Source organism: Halictus rubicundus, chromosome 2 (assembly GCF_050948215.1).
Source record: "Halictus rubicundus isolate RS-2024b chromosome 2, iyHalRubi1_principal, whole genome shotgun sequence".
Classification (NCBI taxonomy): Eukaryota; Metazoa; Arthropoda; class Insecta; order Hymenoptera; family Halictidae; genus Halictus; species Halictus rubicundus.
In genome coordinates, this window is record NC_135150.1 from 14,004,010 (window position 1) to 14,020,323 (window position 16,314).

The 16,314-nt window shown below is 34.7% G+C and overlaps 2 protein-coding genes and 1 long non-coding RNA gene across 4 annotated transcripts; 2 read left to right on the plus strand and 1 right to left on the minus strand.

Annotated features, from left to right (window-relative positions):
* Positions 1–1,773: 1,773 nt before the first annotated feature.
* LOC143365374 (15-hydroxyprostaglandin dehydrogenase [NAD(+)]-like) lies at positions 1,774–11,308 on the plus strand. Of its 2 annotated transcripts, none has more exons than XM_076805491.1 (7): positions 1,774–1,879; positions 8,499–8,597; positions 8,715–8,841; positions 9,205–9,311; positions 9,968–10,141; positions 10,542–10,690; positions 11,063–11,308. In XM_076805491.1, the coding sequence occupies exons 2-7, from the start codon at positions 8,502–8,504 to the stop codon at positions 11,196–11,198; spliced, it is 789 nt and encodes a 262-aa protein (XP_076661606.1). In that variant the 5' UTR covers positions 1,774–1,879; positions 8,499–8,501; the 3' UTR covers positions 11,199–11,308. The 2 variants fall into 2 exon arrangements, with proteins under 2 accessions (XP_076661606.1, XP_076661605.1); XM_076805490.1 differs by lacking the exon at positions 1,774–1,879 and adding an exon at positions 8,025–8,072.
* On the minus strand, positions 3,332–4,026 carry LOC143365389 (uncharacterized). Its single transcript, XR_013084538.1, has 2 exons — positions 3,525–4,026; positions 3,332–3,448 (listed from the first exon to the last, which is right to left on the minus strand). It is a non-coding gene; the product is annotated as an uncharacterized LOC143365389 (long non-coding RNA).
* A 1,477-nt stretch (positions 11,309–12,785) lies between the features above and the next one.
* On the plus strand, positions 12,786–15,257 carry LOC143365378 (15-hydroxyprostaglandin dehydrogenase [NAD(+)]-like). Its single transcript, XM_076805495.1, has 6 exons — positions 12,786–12,881; positions 13,127–13,253; positions 13,600–13,706; positions 13,991–14,164; positions 14,578–14,726; positions 15,037–15,257. Exons 1-6 carry the CDS (start codon positions 12,786–12,788, stop codon positions 15,170–15,172), a joined length of 789 nt encoding a protein of 262 aa, XP_076661610.1. The 3' UTR covers positions 15,173–15,257.
* Positions 15,258–16,314: the final 1,057 nt, after the last annotated feature.

Here is a 16,314-nt window from a genome sequence, read left to right on the forward strand (position 1 = left end):
AATAAATAAATTTGAGTGATCCTAAACATCGTTGACTTTATAAACACGAAATTTAAACAAAAAGTGTGGGTAAAAAATTTCCTTAAAAAGCTCGAAATTTTTTTAATAAAAAATCAACGAGTTATTGGACGCTGGTTCAACAATTTTGTTCCACAATATTTATATCGTACGAATATTTGGCAGCATTATTACGAGAAAACTGGGATTCGTATGCTGACAATATGCCCCGGACTTACGACTACTGCTATGGCTGCCAGATTTATGTCTACCAAAGAACACGCCATGGACCTCCTCGACGAAGAAACTGCGGCTTTAGCGATGACTAATATGCAGAAACAACCGTAAGAAGAAGATTCTTTGAGCTTCTTATCGGAAACTTTTATTGCCCAAATAATCGTTATATAATATTATCATAATATTAATAGCCTACATTTCAGAAGGCTGGCATAGGAATGTTATTCTTTTTAAAAACTGATAAAACATTGCATGCAATAGGGACACTACCCGATTTCTATATTTAACTTTCGATAAGATAAAATCAATTTGCTTGAAGTTAGAGTTTCCAAAGAGATAATATTTATGACACAATCTGCTTATTCTAACACTAAACCTCCCGAACATTAAAAATGGCTGGCATGAGTTGCCTTGTAAAAGTAAGTGAATCGAATTTATCTAGAATTTATACGAATTTGTACACAAAAGCATCTTTATAACTTCAATAATTGTAAAATAAAAAAATTGGTATTTTGACCGACACGGGTTGGTTTAATGTTAAGTTTTGCAAAAGCTGTTCACGAAAATCATATTTAATAGTGCTGTGATCGAAATTTTTGTTGACAGACCGGAACACGTGGCGAGTGCCATTATTCAATTGATCGAGAAGGGAAAGAATGGCGCGATTTTCGTCAGCGAGAACAATCAACCCCCGTACGCCGTCGAAGTGCCCAGTTATGCTACCTTGAAGTGCCCCGTTTAACTTGCCATCGAAAGTGACCATATTTTCCCACTCGGAATTGAGCGAACAACATTTATCAATCGAACGCACAAAAAGGCTGCAGACAGTTAACTTTATATTAACAAGTTTCCGGCAACGATAATATTCTTCATATTTTTAAATAAATATTTATCGTTTCGTCACGGTTGCTCATTTACGCAACACCAGAACTGCCGACGCGACGATTCTACTGTACAAGCGATGAATATGACTTGCTGTTTTGAAAGAAACGTGTTATTTTAAAAAGATGTTTTATGTATTTTCTGTTCCATTTGTGGAAAATTGAAAATAAACTTAATAATATTTTAGTGATATATGATTTTTAAAACGAGTACACACACACACACACAAATCAAAGACATTTTTTACAGGTTAATATAATAAAAAATAAAAAATGAAAAGCAGAAATAAAAAAATTTTTAAAAGTGCTTTTTTCATTTTTTTATGTAATTCTTACCAATTGTTTCCGAATCCATTTTGCACGTCATTTAACAAATCAATGCTTCTAATTGCTAAAAAAATGTCAATTGTTTGGTACAATTTCAAGTCACAAGAAATTTTAGAAAATAAGATGAACTAAAAATGTCTAACGATTGTAAGAAATGACCAAAAAAAAAAAAGAAATTTTTATCTCCTTAGTAGAACCAGTCATAACTTTCAGTGGAAGATTTGGAAGATTTCCTTATCCCGTTGGTGTCACTTCGAAAGCAAACACAATTAGTGCCCCACTATCGTGCACACACACACACACACACACTCATCTCACACTGACGCAGACACTTCTTAACTATGAAGATCGTGGAGCGCACAATTCATTCAACAATCTCGCTCCGTACTGCGAGGATCCAGTTTTTCCGAAGACAGTCAAGACAACTGCACTAAACGGTGACTATTCATCTATTTCATTTTATTTTATTCTGTGTCCAAGTTAATTCGTTCATTAGAATGGTTTCCAAAAATACTTAATTTTTAATTTTAAAGCACCCCAGGAATGATCACGAGATTTTCGGAAAAAATAAAAATAGAAATTGAAAGAAACGATTAAGAACTCGGCAACTTTTTTAAAATTCAGTTCTTATCGAATATAAATAATTCTCCTTAAATTCAACAGCATTCATTTCGAATTATAATTGGATTTAATTTCATATTTTGAGAGCAGAAAAATGAATTTTTTTTAAATAAGTAGATGAATCACTCGAGGTCTACAAATATTACTATTTAACGCAAAATATTATTGTGCGACCAACAGGAATAGCACATTTTTTTCAACGATTGTTAATGTTTTATGTTAGTATTCACACTTTGTAAGCAGCTCATTTTCAGTCACGAAGTCATTTCCTTTTTTATTTTTTTCAATTTATATCAGACCATGGACAACATTAAGAACAAGACCGTTTTGGTCACCGGAGCAGCCAGCGGTATTGGCCTTACCTACGTAGAGTACATGTTGAAGAATGGAGCCAAGGTAACATTTTTGCACATTCTTACAACTTTCAAATCGGCAATCCTGAATAGTGGACTGAAATCCATTCATTTAGTCAATGAATGAAATTAAACATTGATAATTAACCGAATAGTAAACTACTGATAAGCTACACAAATTACAATTATGTAAACGAGCGCAATTGATTTCCTTGGTGATGAGCAACAGAAATTTTCGAAAGAAGAAGAAAAAAGTTATGAGCATGGATGTACAGTTTTTCGTGCCCTTTAATCGTGTAGCATTTTTGTAAATCAATTGTAAACTAAATTCTTTCAGATTGTTTCCATCCTCGATCTGCCCACATCTGCCGGTGCCACAACCGCAGCTAATTTGGAAAAAGAATTTGGAAAAGGAAAGGCACTGTTCTTCCCGTGTGACGTGACAAATGTCAAACTATTTGAAGGTACCTTCTTCTAATTTTGATTAAAAAAAAAAAATTACGATTTCGAGACTATTTACGTATTTTCATAGTCAAAGCCAAGATAAGATTAGACAAATATGGTGAAACTAAACTACTCATCATGATGAACGATAGTAAACAATTATCTACGTCAGAACAGTGACTCAGTAGCGATAAAAATCACGCATGCGATTACTCGTTTGCATAATTAAATATTCAACATTCAATAATGGAATCATAAGTGAGCGTAATCATAAAATCGTTTTTTACAGAGACTTTCAAGAAGGCTACGAATGCTATGGGCGGTATTGACATTGTTATTAACAATGCAGGTATACTAAATGACACAAACTGGAAGTTGACCATTGACCTGAACATTGTGAGTGAAATCTAATTCAGTTTTATTTATTTACATACTACGTATTTCAAAGTAATTTATTTAGAAAGAAAATTGATCAAATTGCACAAATTAGACGAAAAATCACAGCGATTTTTGAGATGGTCATTTAAGATAACATTTGCCTCGAAAATCTAGCCAATTATTTCTCATTGTGTATCGTTACAGTAGATCCTTCGGTTTCGTGACCGCAGGTTCGTTCAGTCATTGACATCAATATTTACAGCAAAACGCAACAAATTAGTGTCACTAATGTTTTTGAAGCAAGCCACATATCGAGTCTTTCTTCCAATTCGTCCGCAAAAATTTAATCCGCGATTTTGTAATAATAATTGAGAACGCAGAGATATAGTAACGCACTGAACGCTGTCACTATTAAATTTGTGTGTACACTTTTTTTATAGATTCTTTTAGTAAAAAATTAAGCGTACAAATTTTTTGCTTCGACGTAGACATGCTTTTTGTACTTCAAAACTTTAAACGAATTAAATGCAAAGTGAAATAGAATTACGCCCGTATTTAACGTGTTGCACGAAACACAATAACAAAAATGTGAAAATTATCGTACACAGTTCGAACAATACCAATCTTTGCATTGTAATTCTTGCAAGTTACCGCAAAATATGAATTACTTGTAGAAAACGAGTGAACTGTAGTACTTTTACATTTCAATTGAACAAATTGCGTTACCAATCAATGGAGGCAAGTTCCATTGAAAGTTTCTATTGAAAGAAATCGTTATGATCATTCAATTTGGATTCAGGGTGGTGTGATCCAAGGATCTCTCCTCGCCATGGACCACATGTCCAAAAACAAAGGAGGCAAGGGTGGTGTTATCGTAAACATTGCGTCTATCGTAGCCCTCGACATCTACCAGCGGTGGCCAGTTTACTGTTCCAGCAAGCACCAAGTGCTTGCATTCAGTCGTTGCCTTCAGGTAAATTATTTAAAAAGCACAATATTTAACAAAACACTCCACAGCAATCCGCTAAAATTTAAATTCCTCGCTGAAACATCCGCTAACACTTCTTCAACATTACAGTTTCTCTTCAGGGGAAACGTAAAAGATTATACATACAATTTTAAAACAGTAAAAAAATGTTAAGTAGATAAGTAATACAGCCCGTAGATGACTAAAGGCCGAAAGTACTCCAAAAATATTTTTCCGGAAAATTATTAAAAAATAGTTTAAACATAGTTAAAAAATGTTTTTACAACAGCGTAACAACAATCATACGGTTAGAAATCGAAAAAACATGTGATTAAAGAAAAAAAAAAATTGGACCGGGGCGAGATCCGAACCCGGTCCAAAAAGTCTTCAGCGGTTCCGCAGTCGGAGACCATAGCTACTGCACCAACCGGCGCCGTTGAAAATACCTTCGAAATATTGGGATATATCCTTCGTAGTATAATTGTCGTTTTTTGTATTACGCAATTTTTAAAGTCTGGACGATGTTTCCCTGAACTTAGAGATGTTTAATATTACATAATATATTTTTACGATAATTATAACTTAGTTTTTCACGGAAAAAACGCCGAAAAAAGTGGTTTTTATTTTTTCCTACTATGACGCACCAATCGCAGGAATTTGAAAAAAATTGAGCATAATACTTAGGACAATATCTTATTGCTAAATTAATTCTGATTGGGTCACTCTTAGATTTCCATATGAAATCTGCATTTTTTCGATTTTTTTCGTGTTTTTCGATTTTTACAGCCAGAGTTTACAACGGAAAAATCTGAAAACGACTCAAAGTATGTGGTTTGGTGTCCGAAATGTGTCAGATTTTTTTCAGAATTTTAAATTGTCATTAAATGGGGAAAATGGGCCAAAAACTGAATTTTCGTTTTTCCTCTGTAACTACCCTTACAGATGAGCTATAGGGCTAAAACTTGGCTGAAAGGTATCTTTTTTGGTAGGCTATCGAATGGCGCGAATTGGAATAAAATCCCTTCCAGGGCCGATTTGGCCCCCAAAACCGGCTATAGCCTTTGCGCAGAAATATGGAAGGTCAAATATCACAGTTTAAACATTCAAACGGTAGTTCACTGATCACTATCAGTTTATAGTTTTGAAATTCGTTATCCGTTGCTGACAAATTATTAAGCTGCTTTCTGATGGCAGTAGCAGTAGAAGTCATTTCGGTCTTCATTAAAATTTCATTGTTTCAGGAATGGTACGAGCAAACCGGTGTTCGTGTTCTCGTAATGTGCCCCGGTGTCACGGCAAGCAACTTGTTCGATAACGTCGTGCCGACCTCGTTCGACTTTGGCGACAAAGAGACTCTGACGGCGTTTTTGAATTCCTTGCCGTCCCAGGGGTGAGTTAATTTCATATTAATCAATTTAATTCGTTGGCTGCCACGTCGGTATTTTCTGACGAGACTGAAAAACAAATTTTTATTGTGACATTTATTGATAGAAGTTTAGAAGTAAAGTAAAGTCAATGTAATTTCTGCCATGGAATAGAAATTGAAAAATGTTTCAATTCCAAAATTCGTTTTCCATCTGAACAAATAAATCCATCTCCCATGTCTGGCAGACACGAACACATAGTTAAAGAAGCGATGATTACTTGTAGGATTTTTCGGATGCACGATTTCGCAGTCAACGCGTTAAATATTTGTGATATAATGATCTAAATGTATACTTATAATTTATGTTCTTTTTCCCAGACCCGAAAACGTGGCGAAAGGAGTGGTCTTACTCATTCAGAAGGGCAAGAACGGATCTGTATGGGTCAGCGAAGGAGGAAAGCCACCATATGCTATCGAATTCCCTCCAGTCAAGAGGGTGCAACTTGATTTGTGAAAATGACTATTCTCTATAACAAAGACTAAGGAACTGTGATTGTAAAAAGTTGAAGAGACTTGGAAATATGTATTTTACGATTTATGTATGTATTAAATAATTTCTTTAATAACTCAAACACTTTCTGTCTGCGCACCGTCTGTATCCAACAACTCCTAGACCAGTTTTATAGTTCACAATACCTAAAAGTTTCTACTTTGCAGTCAGATTGCAAAGTTAAATTCACAACCCAGGAAATCTCGCATCACCATAATTCAGTTTTTTGTACTGTACCATTTTATGAAAAATAAAAGTGCGCATTTTCCTCCTCCACTTGGGCAATAGTGAATAGTAATAATGAAACTGAAACTTATCTTACCATTTCTAATTAATTCCGGCGGACTTTAATTTTCGGAAATCGAGAAGATGGCTATAGAGATCCGCGTTTCCATTTTATCGCGAGTGTTGAAATGGAACATGGCTGAAAGTAGACATCCGTTCTCCGCAGATCCAGGCTGTCATGGCGAACGACAATTCCGCGAATTCAATCTCTTAAACTCTTAACTTAAAAGCCCGAGAATACTCGGGTATTATAATATAATATGATACGCACTTTTGCAAAATAATTGTTAAGTTAAGAGGTTAATCTTCTCAATTCTTTTAATCTCTCCATCTCGACCCTTACCGTTTCTTTTGGGCACTAGATGACCTTCGCAGGACCCAAAGGTGGCTTGACCATAGTAGCTTCTATCAAGTAGAATTTGCAAGAACGTCATTTTTGTGAGGGTAAAACAGTGCTCCAAACATTATATGATAAATAATGTTAAATTTTGGAGAATGTGCGAGGAAATAGCTCTGGATGAAAATAGAGTACCATTTTCTGTAGCGCTATTTTTATTCAGTAATAGAGGTGACGTCGTTTGTATTTCATGTCAAAGTGTACATGTTACATCGAAATTTAGATAAACGTGAAGATAGAATATCTTCTAATTAAATTGTGTTTGTGGATTCATTACTTTAATCTTTCTGATAAGAGCTTTCCAACAACATTAAAATTCGAAATCGTCAAAATTACGCCTTCTGAGAGCTGTTTGAAAGATTATTGCATACAATTGTCCATTTCGTAGATTTTCGCGTGAAAGGAGAAATTGTAACCGGAAGCATGCAGATCAAGGACAAAAGAGCGATCGCGCCAGGTGCTGCGAGTGATCTAGGACTGACTATTAGCAGATGATTACTGCGAAATAGGATCGCCGTGTGTAATATCGAATTCAATAAATAAAGGGCGGTATTTTAGAGATAGCTTCGAAACCGTGATTAACAAATTACTTGCTTTTGTAACAGACTTATTCAAGAGAGCCGTAAAAACGCTCCGCGGACTGAAGATCTGGTAAACAATGCCAAATGGCGATTGTTTGAATTAGTCACGAGATCCTGACGATTATGAAATTTTGTATTATAGTACCATTTTTATATTAGTGATTTCGATGCTCTGTTCTAGCACAGTGCAGTCTTTTCATTAACTTTTTATGAGCTAAATAAACTAAAAGAGGAACATTCTTAAGTATTCTAATCTGGGATAGCAACAGAAAATAAACTTTTTATGTTCTTTATATTACTAATTAATATTTGAAAGGATCTAGAAACAAGTCTAAATATTGTTTTATAAACGCTCACTGTGTGTCAATAAAAGTCAAAAGAAATTTTAGACATTAAAGTGTACTGAAAATGAGTAATGATTATAAAATATGACATAATAAGTAATTTTGGAAGATTTCCTTATCTCGTTGTTGTCACTTTGAAAGGCAATCAAAAATGGATAACAACACACGCACATCACACAACAAAAGTCTCCTTCTTTGCAATTGGTTTGTTTCCACTAATCTATGCAGACTCATTTAATTATCGCGATCGTGGATCGCACCACTCGTCTATAAATCTTGCGCCGCACCGTGAAGATCCACTTTCCTAAGTCAGAGACAGACCGTGAGGACAACTCCACTAAATGGTGACTAACATTTTATTTTATTCTGTGTATAAATTAATTCGCTCAATGATTGAGACTTTGTCGGAAAGAGTAAAAATGTAAATTGAAAGAGACGATTGAGCATTCAGCAACTTTTTGAAAATTCAAAAGTTTTGACTTATAATTGGATTTAAGTTAATATTTTGGAAGCCGAAGAATCACTTTTGTGATAAATAGACGAATAACTCAAGGTCTACAGATATTACTATTTAAAAACACTACAATAAAGTTTCTTTTCTTCTCTCCTCACAATAAAATATTATTGTGCGACCAACCTGATTAGTACATTTTTTTCAACGATTGTTAATGTTTTACGGTTTTATTCACACAATGTATCCAGCTCATTTTTAGTCATGAAGTATCGTATAAATTTAACATTTCATTTTTAATTTTATTAATTTATATCAGGCCATGGACAACATTAAGAACAAGACTGTTTTGATCACCGGAGGAGCCAGAGGTCTTGGCCTTACCTACGCACAGTACATTTTGCAAAATGGAGCTAAGGTAACATTTTAGGACTTTTTTACAACTGTTAAATCGACAATCCTGAATAGTGGATTGAAATCCAAATTATTTATTTAATCCATGAACGAAGTGAAATTGTAAACTAAATTTTTTCAGATTGTTTCCATCCTCGATCTGCCCACATCTGCCGGTACCACGACCATAGCTAATTTGGAAAAAGAATTTGGAAAAGGAAAGGCACTGTTCTTCCCGTGTGACGTGACAAATGTCAAACTATTTGAAGGTACCTTCTTCAGTTTTTTAAATTTATTTATATATAATTTCTGTGGTTCTAATTTTGATTTAAAAAAAAAATTAGGATTTCGAGACTATTTACGTATTTTCATAGCGCAAAACTAAAATCACAGTTTACATACATAGGTAATATAAGAAAGATTAGACCAATTATGGACACCTAATATATTATCATAACTGATAGACCTGTCATCGATAACAGTAACTATTCGCAGTGATCTACGTCAGAACAGTAATTTAGCAGCGATGTTTAAGAACCACGCATACGATTATCCGTTTATATATAACCAAATATTTACCATCGGATAATAGAATCAGAAGAGAACGTAATCAAAACATCGTTTTTTTACAGAGACTTTCGAGAAGGCTGCAAAGACCATGGGCGGTATCGACATTGTCATCAACAACGCCGGTTTACTAAATGACAAGAACTGGAAGTTGACCGTTGACGTGAACATTGTGAGTGAAATATAATCCAGTTTCATGTACCTACATATGACGTATTTTAAAGTTGTTTATTTAAAAAGAAAATTCTATACTGCTAAGAATGATCATAGCACAGTTTCCCTGAAAAATTTCCCTGAAACATCACAATGGTTTCTAAAATTGTCATTTAAGATAAGATTTGCTTCGAAAATGTAGCCAATTATTTCTCATCTTGTACATATCGTCACAGTAGATCCTTACTTCTTAACAATATCAACCATTGCATTGTAATTCTTGCAAGTTCCTTCAAAATCTGAAATACTCGTAGAAAACGATTGAACTACATATAGTACCTTTGCACTTCAATTGAACAAATTGCATTAGCTATCAATGAAGGTAATTTCCATTGAAAATTTCCATTGAAAGAAATCGAAGAAATATTTGATATATAATTAGATTTACGCCCGTATTTAACGTGTTGCATAAAATACAATAACAAAAATGTGAAAATGATCGAACACAGTTCGACTGACCGAACTTCTTAACAGTACCAATCTTTGCACTGTAATTCTTACAAGTTACTTCAAAAGATGACTTACTTGTAGAAGTCGGTTGGCTATCAATGAAGGCAGTTTCCAATGAAAATTTCCATTGAAAGAAATCGTATGATCATTCAATTTGGATTTCAGGGTGGAGTGATCCAAGGATCTTTCCTTGCCTTGGAACACATGCGCAAAGACAAAGGTGGCAAGGGTGGTACTCTCGTAAACATTTCATCTATCGCAGGCTTCAACATCTACCGCATGTGGCCAGTTTACTGTTCCAGCAAGCACCAAGTGCTTTCATTCAGTCGTTGCCTTCAGGTAAATTATTTAAAAAGCACAATATTTAACAAAACACCCCTTACCGATCCGCTAAAAATTAAATACCTCGCTCAAACATCCACTAACACTTCATTAACGTTATAGTTTCACTTCAAAGGAAAGGTAAATATATATATATATATATATATATATATATATATATATATATATATATATATATATTATACATAAAACTTAAAAAACAGTTTATGTGAGATATGTGCAGAGATATTAAAAAATCACAAATAAAATACAACATGAACTGTTATTCCAAGATTATTGTTTGAAATTTTCGCGTAGAAGGACAAATATCTAAGATTAAACATTCAAACGTTAGTTCACTGATCATTATCAGTTCGTAGTTTTAAAATTCATTTTCATGAAAATTTCATTGTTTCAGGATTGGTACGAGCTAACGGGTGTTCGTGTTCTCGTAATGTGCCCTGGTCTCACGACTACTAAATTGTTCGATAACATGGAGTCGACTACGTACCACTTTACCGACCCAAAGGATGTCCAGGAGCATTTGAGTACCTTTATCCCCCAGGGGTGAGTTAAATTCATTTTAATCAATTTAATCCGTTGGCTGCCACGTCAGTATTTTCTGGCCAGACTGAAAAACAAATTTTTATACTGACATAGTCAAGTAAACGAAAGTTTTGTTAGATCTTTTAAAAGTTCCGTAAAGTCAATGTAATTTCTGCCATGGAATAGAAATTGAACAATTTTTCAATTCCAAATTTCATTTTTTAATCTAGATAAATAAATCCGTCTGCCATGTCTTGCAGGCACGAACACAAAGCTACAGAAGTGATGATTACTTGTAGGATTTTTCGAATCCACGATTTCGCAGTCAACGCGTTAAATACCTGTGAGATAATAATGTGAATGTACACTTATAATTTATGTTTGTTTTCGTAGTCCTGAACACGTGGCGAAAGCAATGGTTTTACTCATCCAAAAGGGCAAGAACGGATCTATATTGGTCAGCGAAGACGGAAACCCACCGTACGCCATTGAAATCCCTCCAATGAAGAAGGTTGAACTTGATTTGTGAAAATAGATCTTCGTTATACCAAAGACTGAGAAATTATGATTGTAAAACGTTGAAGAGACATTGGAATATGTATTTTAAAATTTTCTAATAAATAATTTTTTTTCAACCACAACATTTCCGTCAGCGCACCGCGTTTATCCAACAACACCTAGTACAGTTTTATATTTCATAGCACCTAAAAGTTTGTACTTTGCAGTCAGGTTGCAAAGTTAAATTCACAACCCAGACTTTCAATAACGAATAGTAATAACAAAACTGAGATTTAATTCACTATTTATAATAAATTCCAACGGACTTAATTTCTCTAAAATTGAAAAGATGGCTATAGAGCTGGCCTGGATAACTGGTGGCTTGCGAGCCACACGCAAGTCCCCTTCCCACTCTTGAGACTTGAATCAGTCAAGAGATACAGACGAGTTTGAAATCTTTTTGATATAGTACCATTTTTATTATTTGTGATTTCGACGCTCTGTTGTAGCACAGTGCAGTGATTTCATTAACTTTTTATGAGTTAAATAAGCTAAAAGAGTTGCAATCTTAAGTATTCTTATCTAGAAAAGCAACAGAACAGAAAGTTTATATATTTTTTATATTACTAATTAATATTTGAAGGGATCTATAAACGATAAGTCTAAATATTGTTTTATAAACGCCTCTTGGAATACATTTTATTTTATGTTAACAACGTTATCACTACCGAAGGACTGGGGTAAGAATAATAGTCCTGTGTTGCGAACTCACGAGGCTTTCGAATACTTTTGCGGACCACTGTGTTTCAATAAAAGTCGCAAGAAATTTTAGAAAATAATGATATAAAACATTGACAAAATGAGTCATTTTGACCCCCTTTATAGATCTAGTGCTATAGTAACCTTCAATGGAAGATCTTGAAGATTCTGGAGATTTCCTTATCTCGTCGTTGTCACTTTAAAAGCGAAAAGATTTCCACTCCTCTATCGAGACACATTTACTTTTTCCAATTGTGGATGACAGCATTCATTTTTCATCCTTGCGCCGACCTGTGTGGATCTACTTTCTGAAGATCGTCAGGACAACTCCACTAATCGGCGACTATCATTTTATTTTATTCTGTGTCTAAATTAATTCGTTGATCAGAATCATTTCCAAAAATATTTCATTTTTAATTTTGGAGCACCTCGGGAACAAGCGAGCGATTTTCGGAAAGAATAAAATTGTAAATTGAAAGAAACGATTAAGAATTCAACAATTCTTTAAAAATTCAGCTCTTCTTATTAAACATGAATAATTCTCCTTAAATTCGATAATGTTCGTTTAGAATTATAATTGGATTTAACTTAACATTTCGGGTGCCGAAGAATCATTCTTGTGAAAAGTAGATGAATCACTCGAGGTCTAGAAATATTACTACTTAAAAATACAGTTACTAATTATTTTCCTCTTCACATGAAGAATATTATTATGCGAACAGCATGAATAATACACTTTTATCAACGGTTGTGAATGTTTTATGGTAATATTCACACTTTGTATGCAGCACATTTTTGGTCATGAAGTATCGTATAAATTTAAAATTTCATTTTTAATTTTATCAATTTATGTCAGGCCATGTACAACATTAAGGACAAGACCCTTTTGATCACCGGAGGAGCCGCAGGTCTTGGCCTTACCTACGCACAGTACATGTTGAAAAATGAAGCCAAGGTAATATTTTTGCACAATTTTAGAACTTTGATATCGAACAATCCTGAAAAGTAGATTGAAATCGAAATTATTTATTTAATCAATGAGTGTGTGAAATTTAGATTAGATAGAAATAGGGATTAGATACTAATAAAAGGACATTAATAACTACCCGAATAGTAAACTACTGATAAGTGAAAGAACTTACAATTGTGTAAATGAGTGCAATTGATTTCTTTAGCGACGTGTATATTACATTTTTTCAGATTGTTTCCATCCTCGATCTGCCCACATCTGCCGGTACCACAATCGTAGCTAATTTGGGAAAAGAATTTGGAAAAGGAAAGGCACTGTTCTTCCCGTGTGACGTGACAAATGTTAAACAATTTGAAGGTACCTCCTTCAACTTTTTAAATTCATATGCATGTAATTTTTCGAGGTACGAATTCTTATCTTATGAAAGAGCTCGGATATTAAGACTGTCTACATATAATTATAGCGCAGAACCAAAATAACAGTTTGCATAGATAAGATAAGAAAGATTAGACCAATTATGGAAACTTAATATATTAGCATAACTGATAGACCTGTCATCGATAACAGTAACTATTCGCAGTGATCTACGTCAGAACAGTAATTTAGCAGCGATGTTTAAAAAACCATGCATACGATTACCCGTTTATATGTACTCAAATATTACGTTATTAAGTGAACGTTATCAAAAATCCTTTTTTTACAGAAACTTTCGAGAAGGCTGCAAAGACCATGGGCGGTGTCGACATTGTTATCAACAACGCCGGTTTACTAAATGACAAGAACTGGAAGTTGACCGTTGACGTGAACATTGTGAGTGAAATATAATCATGAAATGTAATTATATATGATATATAATTATAATTACCCCCGTATTTAACATGTTGCATAAAATACAATATCAAAAATGTGAAAATGATCGAACACAGTTCGACTGACCTTACTTCTTAACAGTACCAATCTTTGATACTGTCAATTTTTACAAATTACTTCAAAATATGACGTACTTGTAGTAGTCGGTTGGCTATCAATTAAGGCAGTTTCCTATGAAAATTTCCATTGAAAGAAATCGTATGATCATTCAATTTGGATTTCAGGGTGGAGTGATCCAAGGATCTTTCCTTGCCTTGGAACACATGCGCATAGACAAAGGTGGCAAGGGTGGTACTCTCGTAAACGTTGCGTCTACCGTAGCCCTTCGCATCCAAAGCCTGTGGCCAGTTTACGGTTCCAGCAAGCACCAAGTGCTTGCATTCAGTCGTTGTCTTCAGGTAAATTAATTAAAAAGCACAATATTTAACAAAACCCCCGTTACCGATTCCTTAAAAATTAAATGCCTCGCACAAACATTCACTAACACTTCATTATCATTATACTTTCACTTCAAAAGAAAGGTAATATACTATACATAAAACTTAAAAAACAGTTTATGTGAGATATGTGCAGAAATATAAAATGATCACAAATAAAATATAACATGAACTGTTATTCCGAGATTATTGTTTGAAATTTTCACGTAGAAGGACAAATATCTAAGATTAAACATTCAAACGTTAGTTCACTGATGATTATCAGATCATAGTTTTGAAATTCATTGGTCGCTGCTAACAAATAACTGAGCACGTTTCTGATGGCAATAGAAGCAGAATTCATTTCCATCATCACGATAATTTCATTGTTTCAGGAATGGTACGAGCAAACCGGCGTTCGTGTTCTCGTAATGTGCCCTGGTCTCACGAAAACCAAACTGATCGATAATGTTGTGTCGACTAAGTTAGACTTTACTGTCACAGAGACGTTCACGGAGTATTTTGAATCCTTGCCTCGCCAGGAGTGAGTTAATTTCATTTTAATCAATTTAATCCGTCGGCTGAGACATTGGTATTTTCTGATCAGACTGTAAAACAAATTTTTATTGTGACATTTATTGATAGAAGTTCAGAAGTACCATAAAGTCAATGTAATGTCTCCTATGGAATAGAAATTGAAAATTTTTTCTATTCCAAAATTCATTTTTTCATCTGGACAAGTAATTTCGTCTTCCATGTCTGACAGACAGGAACACGATTCAGCAGTCAACGCATAAAATACTTGTGAAATAACGCCGCGAATGTTTACTTATAATTTTTGTTCGTATTCGCAGACCCGAAACTGTGGCGGAAACAATGGTTTCACTCATTCAAAAGGGCAAGAATGGATCTGTGTGGGTCAGCGATGTAGGAGAAGCACCATACGCTGTCGAATTCCCTCCAATCAAAAAGATAGAACTCGATTTGTAAAAAAAGATCTTCGTTATAGAAAAGGCAAAGGAACTGTGATTGTAAAATGTTGATGAATCTTCGAAATACGTATATTAAAATTTTCTAATAAATAATTTTTTCACGACCACAAAATTTTCTGTCATCTTACGGTCTTTAAGTCAGAACACCTAGTACAGTTTTATATTTCATAGTACCTAAAAGTTTGTACTGTGCAGTCAGGTCGCAAAGTTAAATTCACAACTGAGTGAACCTCACATTATCATAATTCACTTTCAATTTTTTGTACCATTTGATAAAAAAATAAAAGTGCGTATTTTCCTCCTCCACTTGAGCAATAATGAATAGTAATATTGAAAGTAAAATTTAACGTATTACCGATACTAAGTAAATTCCGACGGATTTTAATTCGTTGAAATTAAAAAGATGTCTATAGAGCAGACTTGGGCAACTGGTGGCTCGCGAGTTCTTTTCCCAGACCTGACTCCCCCCCCCCCCCCTTCCCCTATGGAGTAGGGTGAAGTGGGTGGGGGCTAGAAACCTATAGGAGGTTGCCTCTAAGAGAGATGAAAGCATGATCGGGTAATATAAAGTGGCCAGTAGTGGGTGAACCTACACACTGTTAGTGGGGGACGTGAAGCGACGGCGGGGAAATAGTTGCACAAGCCTGCTATCGATGGATCGTCAAATCCGCTCGCAGTGATCAAGGTTGCGAGTTGTATTGTAACGGAAGATCGCTGAAGATAGAAATCCATTCCCCGCACATCTGGAATGTCATGGCGAACGAGAGGTCGAAGATCGTGATACGAAAACGAGCAGTTCCGCCATATAAACTGTCACAACAGACTCCGGAATGAAGAGTCATCGGTGACGACCGAGACGACACCGAAATTCAAATGAAATAACAAATGACTTGTTTCTGTAACAGACTTCTTCAAGAGAACCGTTAGAGAGTTCAGCGGACTGGACATCTGGTAAACGATGCCGAATGGCGAGTGTTTGAATCAGTCACGAGATCTTGACGATTTTGAAATCTTTTTGATATAGTACTATTTTTATAATAGTGATTTTGATGCCCACCCGGCTATACCCATAGCACAGTGTAGTCGTTTCATTCATTTTTCATCAACTAAATCAGCTAAAAGGGGAACAAACAAGTGCAA